General features: G+C 49.6%; 8 protein-coding genes across 8 annotated transcripts; 5 read left to right on the top strand and 3 right to left on the bottom strand.

Annotated features, from left to right (window-relative positions):
* Window positions 1–880: 880 nt before the first annotated feature.
* On the top strand, window positions 881–2980 carry CCOS01_10781 (uncharacterized protein; the record flags this gene model as incomplete). Its single annotated transcript, XM_060458935.1, has 2 exons — window positions 881–1168; window positions 1256–2980. The coding sequence occupies 2 exons, from the start codon at window positions 881–883 to the stop codon at window positions 2978–2980; spliced, it is 2013 nt and encodes a 670-aa protein (XP_060310737.1).
* A 638-nt stretch (window positions 2981–3618) lies between these two features.
* Window positions 3619–3966, top strand: CCOS01_10780 (uncharacterized protein; the record flags this gene model as incomplete). Its single annotated transcript, XM_060458934.1, has 1 exon — window positions 3619–3966. One exon carries the CDS (start codon window positions 3619–3621, stop codon window positions 3964–3966), a length of 348 nt encoding a protein of 115 aa, XP_060310736.1.
* Window positions 3967–4507: 541 nt separating this feature from the next.
* On the bottom strand, window positions 4508–8120 carry CCOS01_10779 (uncharacterized protein; the record flags this gene model as incomplete). The annotated part of the gene is made up of 6 exons (XM_060458933.1): window positions 4508–5051; window positions 5116–5702; window positions 5752–6788; window positions 6845–6993; window positions 7047–7378; window positions 7440–8120. 6 exons carry the CDS (start codon window positions 8118–8120, stop codon window positions 4508–4510), a joined length of 3330 nt encoding a protein of 1109 aa, XP_060310735.1.
* Window positions 8121–9557: 1437 nt separating this feature from the next.
* CCOS01_10778 (uncharacterized protein) lies at window positions 9558–10051 on the top strand (the record flags this gene model as incomplete). Its single annotated transcript, XM_060458932.1, has 3 exons — window positions 9558–9782; window positions 9830–9880; window positions 9941–10051. 3 exons carry the CDS (start codon window positions 9558–9560, stop codon window positions 10049–10051), a joined length of 387 nt encoding a protein of 128 aa, XP_060310734.1.
* Window positions 10052–10593: 542 nt separating this feature from the next.
* Window positions 10594–12461, top strand: CCOS01_10777 (uncharacterized protein; the record flags this gene model as incomplete). The annotated part of the gene is made up of 5 exons (XM_060458931.1): window positions 10594–10931; window positions 11032–11575; window positions 11633–11953; window positions 12027–12179; window positions 12237–12461. 5 exons carry the CDS (start codon window positions 10594–10596, stop codon window positions 12459–12461), a joined length of 1581 nt encoding a protein of 526 aa, XP_060310733.1.
* Window positions 12462–13247: 786 nt separating this feature from the next.
* CCOS01_10776 (uncharacterized protein) lies at window positions 13248–13808 on the bottom strand (the record flags this gene model as incomplete). Its single annotated transcript, XM_060458930.1, has 1 exon — window positions 13248–13808. One exon carries the CDS (start codon window positions 13806–13808, stop codon window positions 13248–13250), a length of 561 nt encoding a protein of 186 aa, XP_060310732.1.
* A 599-nt stretch (window positions 13809–14407) lies between these two features.
* CCOS01_10775 (uncharacterized protein) lies at window positions 14408–15797 on the bottom strand (the record flags this gene model as incomplete). Its single annotated transcript, XM_060458929.1, has 2 exons — window positions 14408–14476; window positions 14757–15797. The coding sequence occupies 2 exons, from the start codon at window positions 15795–15797 to the stop codon at window positions 14408–14410; spliced, it is 1110 nt and encodes a 369-aa protein (XP_060310731.1).
* Window positions 15798–16954: 1157 nt separating this feature from the next.
* CCOS01_10774 (uncharacterized protein) lies at window positions 16955–17644 on the top strand (the record flags this gene model as incomplete). Its single annotated transcript, XM_060458928.1, has 1 exon — window positions 16955–17644. The coding sequence occupies one exon, from the start codon at window positions 16955–16957 to the stop codon at window positions 17642–17644; it is 690 nt and encodes a 229-aa protein (XP_060310730.1).
* Between the last annotated feature and the right edge of the window lie 264 nt (window positions 17645–17908).

Here is a 17908-nt window from a genome sequence, read left to right as displayed (position 1 = left end):
CACCACCACATCATCATCGCAACACACACGCAACGCACGTCCACCACCCACCACGACCACCCACACACCAACATCCTCGCACCCCCTCCCCTCCCCTTCCCATCCACCATCATTCATCCACCCTCACATCCATCTCCATCCTCCATCCCTGCTCGTCTAGCGTGCTCTGTCTTGCCTGTTCCACCGACATTACCAGCTCGCTGTGGAGACGCCGCAAAGCCTCACTTCCATGACTGGACATTCGTTGCGCTGCTGATCCTGTCGACTTCTTTAAACCACTGGCCTCTCGCCGTCCGCCTTCCCGAATTCTCCTGCGATCGTCTTCCTATTCGAAGCCACAGACTTCCCTGTACCATCGAACATCAACTCGCCTCAACCCGCCTCGCCAAACTTCAAGACAAGTCAACCTTGAATCCTGCTGCTCGCACAAATCTTCGAGACCCCCCAACAATCCACCAAAAGAGTCTCGAATACCAGGAAACAAATCTTGACTCCCGCTGGGTCTTATTGTTTCGCCGCGCAGCACCAGCCATACTCCATAGAAAGACAAGACCAAGAACCAAACAACAGCGTTTTGTCTTGCTTGTCTCGCTCCTAGGAAAACAATTAATTTTTCCCGCCCGGTTTCCACAAGTTCGTCACTCGGGAGACCTTGAATGCGTTGGAGAAAGAAGAACGAGGCTGCAGCAACATCGTGTCACATCACACCTCGTCTACTACCGACGTCTAACACCACACTCTATCCCTCCGTCTTGACTCGGACGGCCTTGAATTCCTCAACCGAGTGGTAGCCCGACACGCTTCACTCTTCCTCACCATACCCAACCCACCCTAGCTGCTACGCCCATCACCCCGCTGTTCTCCGCCAACTTGAGCCAACATGAACCATCCTTACAATAACGTCCAGGAGATTCAGAGGCAGATGCAACAGAAGCAACAAGAGCTGGCAAATCTCCAAAACCTTCTTCTTCAGCAAAATGCATCAGTGGCACCGCAAGCTGCCCAGAGCAATTTCAACCTGCTCCAATCACAAGGGGACTACCATGTAGACGCCGCCGCCTTCACACAACACCAACAGCCCAATGCTGCTCCTCTGCTCAACCGCAGGGCCACAATACCCAGAAGCAAGTCCAACATGGGCTACGCTGCCCAACCCACAAGAATGATGGTAATGCATCACCACAGCTCCCATCACCATCTTCACTGCTCGTGACCATCGTGAATCAGGTGTCCGTGTGCTAACATTCTCTTCCAGGAGCGCACAAGTGATGACTCGCCCCATCCCGTAAAGCGCGCGAGGGTCATGTCCCAGCAGCACCCCCGCGCCACGCCCATGACGGGCATGTCTAGAAGTGCTTCCAACAGATCAGAAAAGTCTATCCCTTTTGTCGTCAAGGGCCCTCTACAGCCCCTCCAGACGTCAAATAACCCCAATCCCATGATGGACCGCTTCTACCAGAGCCAAGATGACCCTCATGTCCTATTCGAGTCCTCCCTTCAGCGATCGCCAATAAATAAACGACACTCGGGTCTCTCGCCTGTCGAAGAGAACGCAGGTTTCCCAGAGGTCGGCATGAACCCTCTCGACTTCCTCGCTGCGCAAGACGAGAGCATACCATCTCCAGCCATGGTCCCGCCGCCGCAGAACTTCCTGACGCCCTACGATGGCCGGAATTCACAGGCCAGCCTCATCAACTCGGTTTGCCCGTCCATGAGCTCTGGCACATCGGCTGCCGAGACCATGCCTCTTACGAGGGAGAACAGCTCTTTTGACAACCAGTCACTCAGCGGCGCATTCGGTATGACGAGAATTAACTCGGCACATTCCCAAGGTGCTGCCGACTTCATGTCTCCGGAAGTTTACGCTGTCCCCTCCGGCACGTCACCGAATAAGTCAGATTACCTCGCCTATGTCGGCGCGGGCACTAGCCTGTCGCCTCAATATCCTCAGCAGTCGCCCATTGATGAGCAGTTCCTCAGCCAAGGCTCCTCGATGATGGAGCGCTCTATTTCCGCCACTAGCAACGCATCCACCAAGTCAAGCACCGAGCGCAGGGCAAAAGAAGCACGCCTCCAGCAGATTCAGAATGCGAACCGCACAAAGATCTGCCCTAAGCCTCACGACGCTGTCAAGTCCCAGTCAGCTTCTACTAAGAAGGAAGGCAAGGTTGCTGTCTCTAAGGGTAGCTACACCCGTCCCAAGCACCCCAAGGTGTTCTGCGACATGTGCAGCGATCACCCCGATGGCTTCCGCGGCGACCACGAGTTGCGCCGACACATCAACGCTAAGCACGAGGGCATCGTCAAGAAGTTTGTATGCCGCGACCCCAGCACGGTCGGCATGCAAAGTGGCGTTCAGGCTATCAACCCGCTCTCCAAGTGCAAGCAGTGCGTCGCCCGCAAGCAATACGGCGCTTACTACAACGCCGCTGCCCATCTCCGCCGCACGCACTTCAAGCCCAAGACTCCCCGTGGCAAGAACAAGCGGGGTGACGACGAGGAGAAGCGCGGTGGTAAGGGCGGTGGCGACTGGCCCCCCATGAACGAGCTCAAGCAGTGGATGGAAGAGGTGTTTGTGGCTGCCGACGACGAGGTTGCCGAGGGCGAGGCCCAAGAGGAAGATGAGGAGGAGACTCAGGCCACTGCCCAACAGTTCGAACCCTCCATGTCGATGGACCTGTCTCTTGGCCACATGGGCGAGAACATGACCTACGACATGGGTTTCCCGCCGTCCTACCACATGCCTGAGTTGGCGGCGATCGACACTACCCAGGCCTCGTACCTGGCTGTTTCCAACATGCCGCTCTCCTCCGCGTCGGAAGCCTTTGCCTTCTCCCCGTTTGGTCAGAACTCGCCAATGAACAACGGTTTGTCGCACGAGACGGCCTTTTCCATCTCGTCGTCAAACACTGTCACACCCACCAACTACCACCAGGACCCGCTTGTCGCGGAGGGCTTTGAAGGCTACACCGCCTACTAAAGACTAATTGGGATCGTTGTTGAATTCTCACGGATTTAATTTTTCTTAATTTCGGAATATTTCACACAATCGTGTCACTCAAGTCGCACTTTTCCCCGCAAATCGTGATTGGGGTTGAGATCTGAGGCAGTTGGGCCGCGCTCAGGCGTTCATTGGGCCGACTTTCAGTTGACCATCTGCATGACGCGGCTCTGCCCAACATAGCCCTCCACCACGCGACCTCCGCAGGGTCGACCAAGAAAAAAGAAATCACGAAAAAAAGCGAGAACGGTTTTCCTTTCATTGGCAATTTTGTCATGACATCATGATCAGTACCACCACGGCTGCCCGGTGTCGTCGGCCGAGTGGAGACACTCGCTGGGTCACACCCGCGCAGCCGGATTTATTTCTATGCTCCGTCTTTTCGGTTCTCAGTCACTTCCGGACTCTCTTCGATATCGACCTATCTCTATTTATATCTCTCTCAACCGGTCGGGTCGAGATACGTTTCACAATGGCTCAGTGGAATGCGGTGACAGCATTTCGCGCCTCAAGAGCCGAATGCCTTTCGGTGGTGCAACCAAGGCCTTGAAATCATTGTTGTATATATACACACACAAACGGCCACGTTTCTGGACGACCAAGAAAGTTTCCAGCGGATGGATGAAAAGGGGTGGTGGAAGGCGAGCGGAATGGCAACCGTCGCTCCCCCGATCCCGATATGGTACACAGGCGTTGTCTCCCTCTCCGCAAGGAGAGTTTTCTTCCTTTTATTTTTGGAATTCACAATACTGTTATTTCTTGCAAGGTGTTGGGGACTTGGGAAAGGCTGTTCACGCTTTCTGGGAAGACGAAAGGGTTCGTCCCGTAGACATGTATATACATGGGTTGGATGGCAGGTTGGGTTCAAGACGCACAGCACGCGCTTGCGTTGGATGGGTTCAGGAATACGGAGAACATGTGGCAAATGTTCCACTGGGGTGTATAGCACGAAACAAGTAAACTAGGTGTTCGTCACCTTTTCCCTCATAACCTACTGTCAATACGTGATACAATCATTTGCCGAAATAGGATGGTCTCGAGCCTTGCGCCGGAAAATGTTGCTTAGTCCGCTCTATGCGGGCCTTGGGGCTTTCATATTCCACGTCAGGAGGGGGCTCATTGACCCAGATTGATCCTGATTCCGGTTGGTAACAGATCGAGTCAGATTGCGGGGATGCGATCATCTCAATCCATGGGTGACAGTGAAGGCATTGCAGGAAAGGCCTGCGAATCTCGAATCTCTAGGGATACTGTCGTAATGGCTGTTCGACTTCTATATAACCATGACAGACGAGGCGTCATTACATTTCATTATCACTGTCGTTAACCGAAACCCATCTCTAACCGCTGAAAGGAGAACATCATACGCCGCCTTGGAACTCCTTACACCGCACGAAAATACATGAACCCTAGTATGAAGAACATTAAACCACCAAAGTTCTTTAGAAATGAGTGCTTCTTTCGATCTAAGGCGTCACTAAAGCATTGCGACGCAAAAAAAACACACTAATTGTACGGATGTCTGTAGTACTGGATTGGTGAGGCAGCTGCCGGTGATCGGGGCGTCTGCTCATGCTGCCTGCTGGACGAACTCGATTCCACTGTTGGCCACGACGGTGCTGCATTCTCCGACGATGGGCCGGCGACTTGCCACCTGGGATCTCTTTGCGGGGGAGAAGACTGAGGTGACATGGGAGACACGGCGTGAGACGGGCCGTCATGTGAAGAGGCAGGAAGCTCATAGTTTGGCGTAGTTGGCATGAACGCTCCGTGATGATTCACGGAGAAATCGACTGGTGTTATTGCCAAAGGCGATGTCTGTAGAGGTGCTAGGCTATATGGTTCTTGCGGAGGTTGATTCAACGTGTTCGTCCGGAGACTGAGAACGTTGGTGGATGTACCGGAGCCTTGCCCCGGCGGGACGTGGGGAATTGAAGATGGAGACTGGGGTCCGATGCTGTATCTTAAAGTGCGATCAATGTCTGGGCATAGGCTTCCCAGGAACATTTTGTATAGATCGCCTTCAGCGTGTTCCGTATCGATTAGGTCGCTAATTGGCATTAGATTATTCCAATCGTTAAAGATACTACAGGGAAGTTGAAAGAGGTACTTACGGGCAGCCATATTTAGCCAGGTCGTCGTCGAGGCGCCGGAGTCGCTCTCTCGCTTCCTTGTCATCGCCGAACTGAACAAACTGAATTGTCACAGGTCTGATCTCTGACACGTCCTTTCGACTATGTGGCTGGCCAGGATGAATGTACGTCAGGTCGCCATGCAGATCTCTCAGACAATGGAAAGTCGATCGGAGATACGTGTCGACGGTGTATTCATCATGCATGCCCCTCCAGATGCCATCAGTCAACACAATGATGGTCTTTTTGCGTGGTTCGTACTTTGAGGTCTTTGCTCGTGTGTAGTCGTTGATGATCCGCTCGAGCTCGGGGATAATGGTGGTCTCGACAGCGGACGTCTGCGAAGTGGCTGCTGCAGGCTCTGCAAGGTCCAGCGCCTTGGTGAAAGATCTTACCGACTGGGACTTGCTACCCCTGACGGTGGCCTTTGGATTCGTGTCGGGGTTGGTGAAGTACATCTCCATCCCGTCGTCATCATACGCCAGCGCCCTCCATACCATGACCTCCAGTAAGTCGATGACTGAAGACCACCATTTCCGCATGGTAGTGCCATTGTCCACGAGGAAGACCTGTTACTTTTAGCCTACAGGGTTTTCAAACAACGTTTGAAGTACTCACGATATCGCGCCCCTTATACTCCTCCTCCAGACGAGAGTCCAGTTCAGTCAAAGCATCTAGGCTCTCCTTGCTGTTGGAGGTTTTCCCTTTTACGGAAGTCTTTTGTCGCTGAATGAGGGAACTGAGACTCTTGGGCGACGGTTTGAAACTGAGTCCTACTTTCTTCAGCTCTTGTTTGACTTGAGAAGCCTTGACAGGCTCACGTCGTATCGGACTTCTTGATCGGTGACTCGGAGATTCCGGGTAGAATGAGGTCGGGTGAGCGCTGACTGGCTGGCTTGAGGATGAGATTGCCGAATTTCCGCGTGGATGATCTGGGTACCCATAACTATGGGAGTGCGTGCTACCTTGTCTATCCAAGCTCTGCATAGGATATCTCACCGATTGATGTGGTGACTGGGTGGGGGATCCACGCGTCGTGCGTGGCCGTTGCGCTGTTGGCTGGATGGCTTGATCCATCAACTTCTTCCGACTCTCAAACTCAATCTCAGGTAAGGGCAAGTCAAACCGTTCCATCGGTTTTGTGATATCGTCTGAGTCAACTCTCTTGATTCCAGACTTATGTTCCGAAGAACGTTCAACCTCGAGTTCAATGCTTTGAAGCATATGTTGCAAGCCAGGGGGGACCTTGGAAGGGCGGGTATCGTTCTTCGCGATAATGCTTTTGAAGCTGCTGCAAACTTTCTTCGCAGTTTCCCGCCTATCTCCGGGCACAAGCATGTGGCCATCGACCATGTCCAAGATCGCGGACGTGTACAGGTCTGTCCTTCTGGCTGCTTCGCGCAGATACTGGTGCCAATGAAGAACCTCAGGTAGGACTTGCTCGCCGTCATGGAATGCGTCACTCATTCTCCCCCTGGCATTCTGAGTGTCCTGACGACGGAGCCGTTGGTAGATCAGGACTCCTTGAGTCCCAAGAACAACATAGGTCGCAGCAATTGATAAGACGCACCCAAGAGACCACACATCACTTTCTGGAGTGACTTTCGGCCTCTTGGTGCTGATATCATCTAGATAAGCTGCCTTTTCAGGTGCCGCTGATCATAAATTTGGTCAACTAGTTGTTTTCTGATCATGTGGCTGGCGGACTCACCATAAGTTCTTGTTCCCCCCAATGATTTTGACGGCGGTAGGTACGGTGTTGCGGAATTTTTGAGCAACATGCTTGCTTCACCAGGATCGGCTAGTTTGAAGCGATCATTGACTCTCAGAATGTTCTCTGGCTTGATATCTCCGTGCCATCTAGGAGAGAGCATTTAGCTTTGGCCATAAACCCCTCGTAGACGTTAACTTACGTCCAATATTTCATGCCAGCGATCGTGATTGTGTGGATAGATGCCAGTGTCTTCGAGATCTCAAACATAGACTCCCAGAATCCGTGAATTTCTTCTGAGGATATTGGCGGTGATAGCCTCATCATTGCCTCATAGAAGTCGAAGTCGGCGAGCTCTAGAACAATATTGAAGTATTCTTGTTTGGCACCGTCATCGCCAAGTTCGAAACTCCCGAACCATCCGATGTATTGAATCATTCCTTCCTCATGTTCAAGATTGCTGAACATCTTGATCTCATTGAGGAAGTGCTCATGCTTGTGTGGCCTGAATTGTTTTAAAGCGAAGCGATATGTCTATGATGGATGTTTTGTCAGTTGTTATTCCTTTTCAAGAGATGCTTGGGAGAAGACTTACCAGACCGTTACCATTTCTCCCCTCCCCTTGTCTTTCGATCTTGGCTGATGCCATTTTCTCCCGTAGCTGCCGGCCAACGAGTTCTTCTGGAACGTCGATCGCATACAGAGTGGCGTTGTTCTCTTTTGGTCCCTTGCCCTCACGATACGGCGTGATCTTCTCCTTGCGCGAGAGTGGACTGACTGCATCGCGATAGACTTGACGCATGCCCATGTCAAATCGTATCGGACACCAGTCGAATTGCGTTTTATAGAATCGCTCGTGAAAATCATGAAATCGAGGTTTCGGTGGGGGCTTGATGCACTTCTTCAGGTATGTGAGTTCGATCGGAAGCTTGTTGAGTCCATTATCGCGGAAAAGGTTTATAAGCGACGGCGCTTGAATGTCGAGTAAGGTGTAAAATATGGCGAGATACTCGTCTTCCTCGTAATGCTGCGCTCGCATTTGAGGCGGCTCAAGTTCATACTGGAGGTATGCAGTGCGCTGCAATCTGTCGAGATTGTTGTCATACTGGGTAGAACAAGTAGCAGAACGACTCTTCAACCTTTTAGTGACATTGTCTACAAGTACAAACTCTTGCCCACATGCAGAGATTTTCGTCTCGTCCTGTCGTATTTTAACAAATTCAGACAATGCAATCTGAAACTGAAGCTTGAAATCAGATTTACTGTCACGATTCATGTCGTCAAAAGACGAAGTATAATGGTAAAATTGGGAAAAGGGGAGAGGAGGACGATGTAAGTTATTCCGTGCGACAAATCCTCAGCGTCACGCAAAAGTGCGCAAAGCAATGATGAAACGAAAGATTCCTGGGAATCCCCAGAAATTTAGGCAAGGAATTAAAGTGTCAGGTTTTAGGTGCGTACAAGTAAGATTTTAGAACAGCAGACTGTTAAGAGCGCCGGGAGCCTTGCCACTGGAAGAAAGAGGGCGTAGTGTTACTGTTCGGACTAGGAACCTCCCATGTGCGGCTGAGACCACCCCCTAGCTTTCCGTGTATGTCGCGTGCTTCTTTGATCAATGACCTACAGAATGGGATTATGATGTAGGGTTATGTGAAAAAAGCAGAAAAACACATCTCTTTCCCAAACCACATGTACCCGCAGTCATTCACGCTAGCATGGCGCTTGGTATAAATACCCAGCTGCTAAGACTGGATCTCATTCTCGAGACCGGTGAGAAGTCTCAAGCCAGGTCTCCTCTTAGGCGACAGACAAGCTGAACTAGAGGGTAGACAGAAAGAGGGGTTGAGAAGGCCCCCGGCTGCATACCACATATGCCGTCATCTGAGTTAAGCGCCATCACAGTGCGTCAAGTACAGCCTGACAGAGGTTCGCGGACCAGAAAACCGAACCTCCTCAGATCGAGTATCCCCAACACTGATCAATGCCCCCTACCACATTGTCCAATGACTGGCGAAGAGGAGAGCCCTATACCCAGCCTAGCGGAATGTCAACCAGAAGCATGGCAAAAATAGCTTGGGATAATCTTTCGTTCCACGTTACGAAGATACGAACCCAAACTCGGATTTCTCCTCGTTTTTTTGCAAATTTCGACGCCTCATCTGCTGCCTGGTCTGGCTATGTAGAACGCAGATGGGATGGGCAGCCGCCTCAGTAAGATTAAGTCAGAATCAGGCTGAGGGTGTAAGTAAGGCACATGCATTTTGATCACACCTCATAACCTTGCAATTGGGGTGCGGCTCGTCCTAAAAGAGGGTGTGAAGGCAATATATGCCAGTCTTCCCAGGCAGTCGAGGCAATTCAATCAAGCCACTGGCTTGTCTGCCTCGCGGCAGCCTGTGCCGTCCTTGTGAAGTCGGTCGACGACTGGACCGCAAATTGATCGCCCTGTCCGGTGGCACAGCATGCTATATGTCTCGCTCTCGTCTAATACCCCTCCTCAGGCCTCTCTAGGCTGGAGGGGGCTTAAAGCACATTGCTCCACTACCGTTTTTCCGCCCGAGCCTGCCTTCAAATACCGAAGTCGGCCCTCCCATCGCCTCCGTCTCCCTGGGCAGTTTTCGTCTGACAGCCTGCCTCTCAAAGACTGTGCCTCCTCACTGCCACTCGCGCGCTAGCTCGGTCCAAATAGAGAAAGATAGTTCCGGTTTTCAGAATGTCTACCGATCCCTCGTTTTCTATCAAGAAAGCTTTTAGTTGGAGGAGATCAGGTAATGACGAGATGCCGCCGCCACCTCCGCGTAGAGCAACGTTACCTCCGTCACCTCGCGGCTGGGTTGAGCAAACTGTCTCGGCATACAACTTGAAATGGCCCGATCTTCGACGCTATCTAATAGGCCTATACCAAATAACGGACGGGCGACGACTTAACGAAAGACAAGTTCGTACAGCAGTGTCCATCCCACTGACAATACTGACAACTCATAGGAGATGTACGAAGATAAGTCTTATTTTTGGGTTCCACGGGAGTTGAGTGAGGTATGTAGAACTCTAAACTTTACTCCTCTGAGTGACGGAGACTCAGACTCTGTGCTATAGGCTGAGCAAAGGACCATCGATACCCTCCGTGCTCGCCCTGACGACAGGGACCAACGAGACAACTCACCTGACCCCGCTGGAATGGTCTCAGATGACTTCAATTTCAACTAGATACTCTCTGATTGAAGCAATGGAGGCAATCATGTGGATTTGGCGTTCAATGGAAGAGGGTTGGCAGCTATCAATTATCGTAGTACGTGTGAAGAGATTATGTTATGTTTTCGCTTTATTTACATGTAACTCATAATCAGGTAAACTGAATGTACAAAACAAAGCCTCTCCATGGCTTGGATTGAGGCAATTTGTGTCACCCGCCTCTTCTCAAGCCGCTCATGGTTAGCTGTTAGGTATAATGATAAGAATGCCTCCCTATGCCAGTCTTCTTGTAGGCTTCGGTGAGACGGGGGCTGCGTCCTGCACAGCCACCAAAACGCAGCCATGTGTTCCAATCAGCTCAAAAGCCCGGGCGCCCAGTGTGTACGCCTTATGTGCGGCTTTGAACATTTTCTTCATGTGCATAGTCCCCATCACCCAAAGAGACATGACATATCATCCTCCTACCTTGCACTAACACGGCCTTCTCGAAGTCTGAGTCTCGATGCAGACAACAGAAACAGGCCTTGCAGTAGCTTTCTACGTTCCAAGCTGTCACGATGACGACTGCCACCCGTTTTACGACATCGTACAACGCGTATGGTCAATATCCACGGAACCATCTGTCTGCCGCTGCCTACGGCACAGCGGCGCTTGATCGTCACCGGAAGAGGCTGTGGGAGTGCAAGGATCAACTCTTCACTGCCAAAGGTCTCCAGAAGGGATACTATCTTCCGTTCCGAGATATATCCGCATCTGGTTCAGTGAAGAAAAGCAAAATTCACAGCGACGAACAACTCCGAGATTTTCTCTGCAGCGGTTCATCAAACGCTACAGCCAACGACAATACGTCGGTAGTCCGATCAAACTTCAAGGGAGACGAGACTTGTCGATTTGTGTTAGTCCCACTTTTCTTTTTCGACTTGCGAGGAGCAGACTCATGAACTCATCATTAGACGCAACACCCTTTGATGTGAATTCAACTCTAACATAGACAGCTTCCTGTGCGCTGAGAGCGCAATAGGACCATTGGAGATAAGTGCAATGATGCTTTTCCAGCTCTTGAGCTTCTATCAGGTCATGCTGCACTTTTTGGACTTTCTCTATGTCTATGCATCTCTCCATGGCGACGACAAAGAACTCCATTTCAGCGGATTTAGAACGCAGAAAACTCTCATAAACCCGTTACCGGCAACAATTCTGCCTGAGCTTGGCCGAAGTGGCAGACAATATCAGCTATGTTACAATCTCAAGACCGCCGTAGACAAAGGTAGTGATGGTTGGAAAACCCGGCAAGCAGCCATTCATCATCAATTTGATATTGGTCAGAACACACAGCTATGGATCATCGGAGACCCTCGTTCATCTATCAAGAAAATCATCGGCGAGCTCTATCCTGAGAATCATGTTTATCCAACCAGCTTCAGTACGTTTCAGCAAAGTTTCAAGTCATCCATGGACGTACACTTAGCTCTTGCATCTTGGGCAACGTCAGAATGGAGATGGAACATTCGGTTTCTTGAAGAGAGGGCCGAAATTTTGGTAAGTGTTTCCGAACATGCTTGGTCTGGAGGTTTGACTAATCTCGTTCCTTGATAGACCCTCAAAGCTACACTTGTTAAAGAAAAGGCACACATCGAAACTTTGGATCCCGGTTCTCTCAGCTCGGTTCAGAGATGGGAAGAAAAGACAACTGACACCGTCATGTCTATGGAATCGAATGTTAATATTCTGAAGCTTCTTCAGAGATTCTACAAAGATCTATTAAAGGACAGCGATTTTCCTCCGAGAGAGCGGCGTGCATGCCAACAGGGAGTAAAGAACTTCTGTTTTCAGCTAGAAGAGCTCATCTGTGACATGCAAATGCAAATCGCTAGAGCACGAGTATTGATGAAAGTTCTCGCTGAGCGGAAGACGATGGTAAGTGATGCCCGCGTTTCCGCTTCACCTGGAAACCCGAATTCTACTAACGCATCTGCATCATATCCTACAGCTCATTCAGAATCTGCAGGCCCAAAGTGCCATTATTTCGTCAAGACTTGCAGCTAGTATGTATGACCAAGCCGATCGCAGTGCGATAGAAGCCATTGCCGTCCGAATAGTCACCATTGTGACTGTGGTTTATCTGCCCGCAACCTTCTCAAGTGTTAGTCATCGAACGATTCACATTGCTGATGTTGGGGGATTTCTGACTTCTTGTTAGACCTTCTTCAGTACAGATGTTATCAAATATCAGAACGGCGAAATTTTCTCGAAAGTGGCCCTTGATCGCTTTCTAGAAGTGACTCTTCCATTGATGCTTCTTACTTTCGTTCCTGCAGGGATCTGGTTCTGGATCGAGAGGCGAAAGAGAAGGAAGACATCTCGCCGTGCCAAGGAAGCGTTGGTCGACTTGTTTTCTGAAGAGACGGATCTCGACAACAAATGAGGTTTCGTTAGCTCACCTTTTGACTTTTTCGCTTTTATCAGTTGCTTCCTTGAGATTTGTTTCAGACTATATGGAGTATTGGTACAAGCGCTTGAGAATCTAGAAATCGTTTTCTTTTCTCCTATGTCTGGAATGAATATCCATTGAAGAGACAAACAGCAGCAACGCGAGCGAATTTCCATGGGTTCCTCCTGCCTAGCGAATATCAATGATCAACTCTTCTCCAATTGTAACATGGGCTATCTCTACTCGTAATCGTCAATGGTCAAAATCACTTTTCACAGGCACTGTGGTCTAAAGTTTAACGAACGAGGTGCCGCTAGCTACCTTCTATAAAAGTGCCTGTTGGTATCCCTATCACAGGGTATCTAGTTGGTTCGAATCGATATACTCTCAGAGACGAAGGGTCCATTGCTGCATATTGATTGGTTCTGCGTATTTATGTAATAGGAAGATTCCAACTGTAGCTTGGAGGGACAGTTGACGTCTCGTTGATAGTCGAATTGGACTTCCCATCCAATTGTTTTCAGAGGTTAAATCCCGAATTACTGAGTCACATAACTTGCTATTCAGATCAGGAATAAGTCGGAGCAGTCTCAAAATGATTGCAAACAATTACTCGGCTGGCTCGTGGAAAACACATAAGTGCCGAGTGTAACTCAGTCCAATCCCTAGGCGAGCATGGTTCTACCATTGATCCCATGGTAAGTTGAGTAGCTATTCGCCAAATGAAGCAGATAGCAGATTAAGCAAAAGGAATATTTGCTTCTCCGGTAAACCATCCATCTATCTAACCAAACGACAGTCTTCATCGTAGACCCCCAAAACCTTCTTCCACCGAAGCCTTCTCATTCGGAATGAAAGTTCGGCCTCTCGGTCATCTCTCGGTGGACTTGCGCAAGCAAGACACCAGATTTCTTGATTTTGTTGGTGTGGCACTTGTTTCTGTAGGTTGTGTCGTTGCGAGTCGATAGTCCGATGACCTGCTTCGGGGCGCAAGTCCAGACAAATCAGAACAGGGTCGTTATCAGACATGACCTTGACAATCAGTATTCCGCTAGACACCATTGTGGCCACAGTCGGCTGTACATCGATCGAGAATCCTTCGCCGTCGCCAACGAACGTGAAAATGCTATTGTAAGGGCCGCGACTTCTCAACGGGATCCTTGCTTCCGATGATAGGAGGTATACAAGTACCTCTTGAGCATCTAGGCCCGTAACGTTCGCAATTTCGCGGGCACTTCGACATGTAACCCTACCAAGAAGAAAGTCCCGCCAGGGCCACTCTCTTACCCGAATACTTTTGGCCACGAGAACAATGAAGCCGGTAATAATCCAAGAGAACATCGTCAAATTGAAAGGATCAACGCCTGCAATACGTTCGCCAATAAGAAATCCAGAGAGCAGGCCCCCAAAGACAAGAAAAGAACAGCCAGCCATGATGGAAATGGTGTAGCTCAAACATCCAACGGTGATAGCAACTTCTTCTATTGCCCAACTCTTAGAAACGACAAAAACACTTTTCTGAGAGACAGAGAGAACATGACTTGATGTTCCGAAAATATAAGCAGGATTTGCTGACCACCAGGGCGACGACACCACTGGGGACGGGAGAGAGTAAGGCCTCAACTTGTTTTCTTTGAAGTAAGAGGTTTGAGATAAAGCTTTGCCCTGGTATCGATTTGCACTTCTGGAAGCATTTCCCATATTGCTGACATTTCGCAAGTTGACCAGAGCGAAATAGCTTCGCGCTTGTCTTTGGATCTTCGCTAATATGTCGGGCTCGTTGACGGCAACACATGCCCGGAAGATGGAGTCTGCTAAGCTTGGATCCATGCATGAAAGAGAAATCATGATTCGTATGAGATCATTCATCGATGAAATCGGCAAGTCTTCGATACTTCTGTGCGTTGAGGTCACGATGTTGAGGTAAGGTGTCGCAGTATTCAGTGCGTCAGGCGAGTGATGTTCTTGTCTTTCCATATCGCCCGAGGCACAAGCCTCGGAAATGGACGCTGCCGTATCAAGGAGCACATTTAGAGCATTTCGGCACTGGCCTATTGCCACATTGCTCCAAGAACCTATGATTTGAGCCCCCCTATCTTGATACACGATTGTTGAAAAATGTCTCTCCTCGACAGGATGAACCACGGCTGAGATATCGAATTCGTCCTTTCGGTGACCGTGGGTATTCCGAGTTCGTAAATCAGAGAGGATGCGCCAAAATAGCCGAAATAAAAGCGCAAACACCTCTGTCATATAAGATACGTACGCATCGGTGTGTGACCCCAAAACTTCCGGTCTGATGGTTTCATTTGGAGCTGGCAGAGCTGCTATCTCAACTTGGTCTGCAAGTTCGGTTTCGGACTCAGAGTCATAATAATGGATAGGGCCTTGCTCAGAGGACAGAGAGTACCCTCCTCCATAAGGCACTCGAAAGTTCTTTTCCTTGGAGATCCTGTCACTATGTTCGCGAAGAGCTGCTGCAGCATAGCCTGGCAGGTTATGCCCCAGGACCTTCATCTTAGCCGACATCTTCGCGAGCAAAGTCAACGTTATGGCATGCCAGGAAGATCCCAATCTGAGACCGGCCTTCACTTCGGGGTTGAAAGACATGATTCGAGCCAACGTGTTCGTAATGTAGTCAATCAGGGCGTAAAATATCGGAAGCTCGGATTCCAAGACATCCATGGCCGGTTCAGCTCTTGAGTTGGAAGGCTCATTTCTGCGAGCCAAGTTGATTTTCCTGGGCATCTTGAACCCGCTCGTTCGATCTTCCAGCACCATCCGACTATGCGAGATAATGACCATATCTCGGTGTTTGCGAGAAAATTCAAGGTCGGCAAGGGCTTCTTGATCGTTGAGACCATAGATGGCGAGGGCGCAAAGTAGTCGGTCGGCAAGGGACTTAAGCTGATTGAAGTTAGTGGCAGTGATTCCGCCAGGTATCAAGCTAATGAACGCAGTCTTCGAAGAGCTTTGGCTGCCCTCAGTGTCTTCCATGCAGTCAAGAAGCCGGTTGGCTTCTAAAGACCAAAGCTGGAACTCAATTCCATCTTTGATGTTGCAGCTTGAGAGACTCCCGAATCTTGGTGACACTCTCTTGCCCTTATAGTCGTTTGGAGGCTGCTGAGCATTCGGCACTTGGCCGCTCGATTGATCGTGCGGATAACGAAGTAGTCTCATCTTTTCCATCAATGCCAGCCGTCTTGATGACACCTCGGTGTTTCGGGTTGGATCGCCATAGTCTTCGAGCTCTATACTAAGCTGTTGGTCTCGAAGAGCGTCCCAACTTGCATGAGCACCTTGATCGATGGTTGGCATAGAGCCAGACATAGCTAGATAGTAGTCTGCGTTCGTCGCTAGATGGTGAATGAAGGGGAAGAACGGAACCTCTTTCACAAAATGGTCAGAGTCATTCAAAAATCGTCTGCTGACGTGAGAGAGCACACACAGCAAGCGAACCAGTGAGATTTGCAGCAAACCCCTCACTCTTCAGCCTCACCCATTTTATCCAATTCACCTGCTACAAATAGTGCCACATTGAGCCTGTCGCTCTTGTGGACTGATTCAAGTCACTCCGCAATCAAGCTATTGCTCCATAAAAACAGCATTTCAAACTCTTTCTAAGTTCGGCTCTACCTGTGAGAAAGTGGTCACCCGATCTCCATCCTCAACAAGCATCTAAGTATCAAACATCCAGAGCTTCTCAATGATGAACTCCACGCAATCTCCATCGTACTTCAAAAACTTTCAAGATACATTGCTGCAAGCTAGGCACGGCCCGGTGTTCGGCGGCACACATCTACGTGATTCCACTGATACTGATGCTGATATCACTGAGCCTGTTGGATCTAAGCATCCTCAGCGGTGCGTCTCAAACTCATCATGACCCGAGCAACGAGGGACTTGCAGGCCTGAAGGCTGAAAGTTATAGCAGAGAAAATTCCGACAGGAGGGAAACTTTGAGCCCAGATGACATACCCGCTTTTGCTCGATTGACTGAAACCCAAACCTGTGCTTCAGTCTATGGTTCTCAGGCTTCCCTTGTTTGTAGCCGACAATGGGAAAAACCTTCAAAGGATTGGGATGAATGGACAACTTTTGAAGAAGATGAAAGAGCCCTGGATGCAGTCATTATCCACCGACGTCAAATCACTCAATTTGGAGATAAGACAAGCGATAAGTTGATCTTCAGATACAACGACAGTGTCTTGGCACTCATACATGCACATCTGATATCATTCCAGGCAGAGAGCCGGACCCTCTCCAGCGACCAGAATACATTCCGAAGATTACATCGTCAACGAAATAGTCCTCCATCAACCCCAATACCATCTTATACTTCAGCAAGATTCTCCCTCTTCGGTAGCCTGTTGCCAGGTGAACAAGCAATACAAAGACTTCCAATACCTCCGCCACCAGCATCAGCACTACCGTCAGCACTAAAGAAATCCTCAAGCCGAGTTTCTATCGACTGCAAGGATTACTTGATGTTATATTTTGCGAAGGGCGCGATCAAGCAACAAGCAATTGAAACAAGGGAGTCGTCGAGCCCAAGTTCCCGCGCCATCGTTTCGTTGGAGGCGCTTTTGGGTTTCATAAAATATACTTTCCCAAAGGCAGAGAAGGCAAAAGAGGACATAAAAAGAACAGGGCTGGCTTCGTTTGACTACGTGTGGACAATATTTGAGCCTGGACAGATCATCTACGAGAAGCGGTGTGTGACAGACAGTTGGTTTTATGAGCAATGCCTGAAGGTGAAGAAAGTTGAGTACGAGTACAGCGAATTTAACGAAACTTTTGGAATCTCCTTATTCGTTGAGGAGATTGTCCATCGGCAAACACCAAACGCGGGCTCTTATCTAGTTACGAGTCGACGACGAATCAGACCCTTCACCGGGTTGAAGCCACTACAATCAGAGGAAATTGGTTGTATTCCGTTAGAGATGATCCAAGAGCCTGAACAAGAAAGCTTGCGGGCCAAGCTTATTGGTCTTGGTCGTCGTTACATACATCTCAGCTCTCATCATCCCACGATTTGGGAGTATGAAGGCCCAGTTGCGCTCGGTGGCTTTTTGAGGAACATGACAGAGGAGAGTTCACAACCACAATTACAAGATTATTCTTGGAGGTATTTGCAGGTACGCTCTTTTGCCTTGAGAGAGAATGTCTCACCTTGACCCACTGACCTCTACTCCAGAGAAGGTCAATGGAAAGAGTAGTAATCGATAATCGCACTCTATGGAGCAGCTTCCAGCCTGAAGTATTTAACCCCGATACAAGTAAACTGCTGCGCCTTGATGACGATCAAGCCGACAACGAGCAAAGTGGTCTTTCAGGAAGTGATTGGCTTTATCTCATTTGTCGGAATCGCATTTCTGCCTTCCTTCTAGGTTCGGATATCTTAGCCAGCGACCTCAACGTCTCTAATCTCCGAGAAATTC

This window comes from Colletotrichum costaricense, assembly GCF_030867565.1.
Source record: "Colletotrichum costaricense strain IMI 309622 chromosome Unknown Scaffold_11.1, whole genome shotgun sequence".
In the NCBI taxonomy this organism is placed as follows: Eukaryota; Fungi; Ascomycota; class Sordariomycetes; order Glomerellales; family Glomerellaceae; genus Colletotrichum; species Colletotrichum costaricense.
The sequence above is the reverse complement of the archived record's forward strand: the minus strand, read 5'-3'. Positions and strand labels throughout refer to the sequence as shown.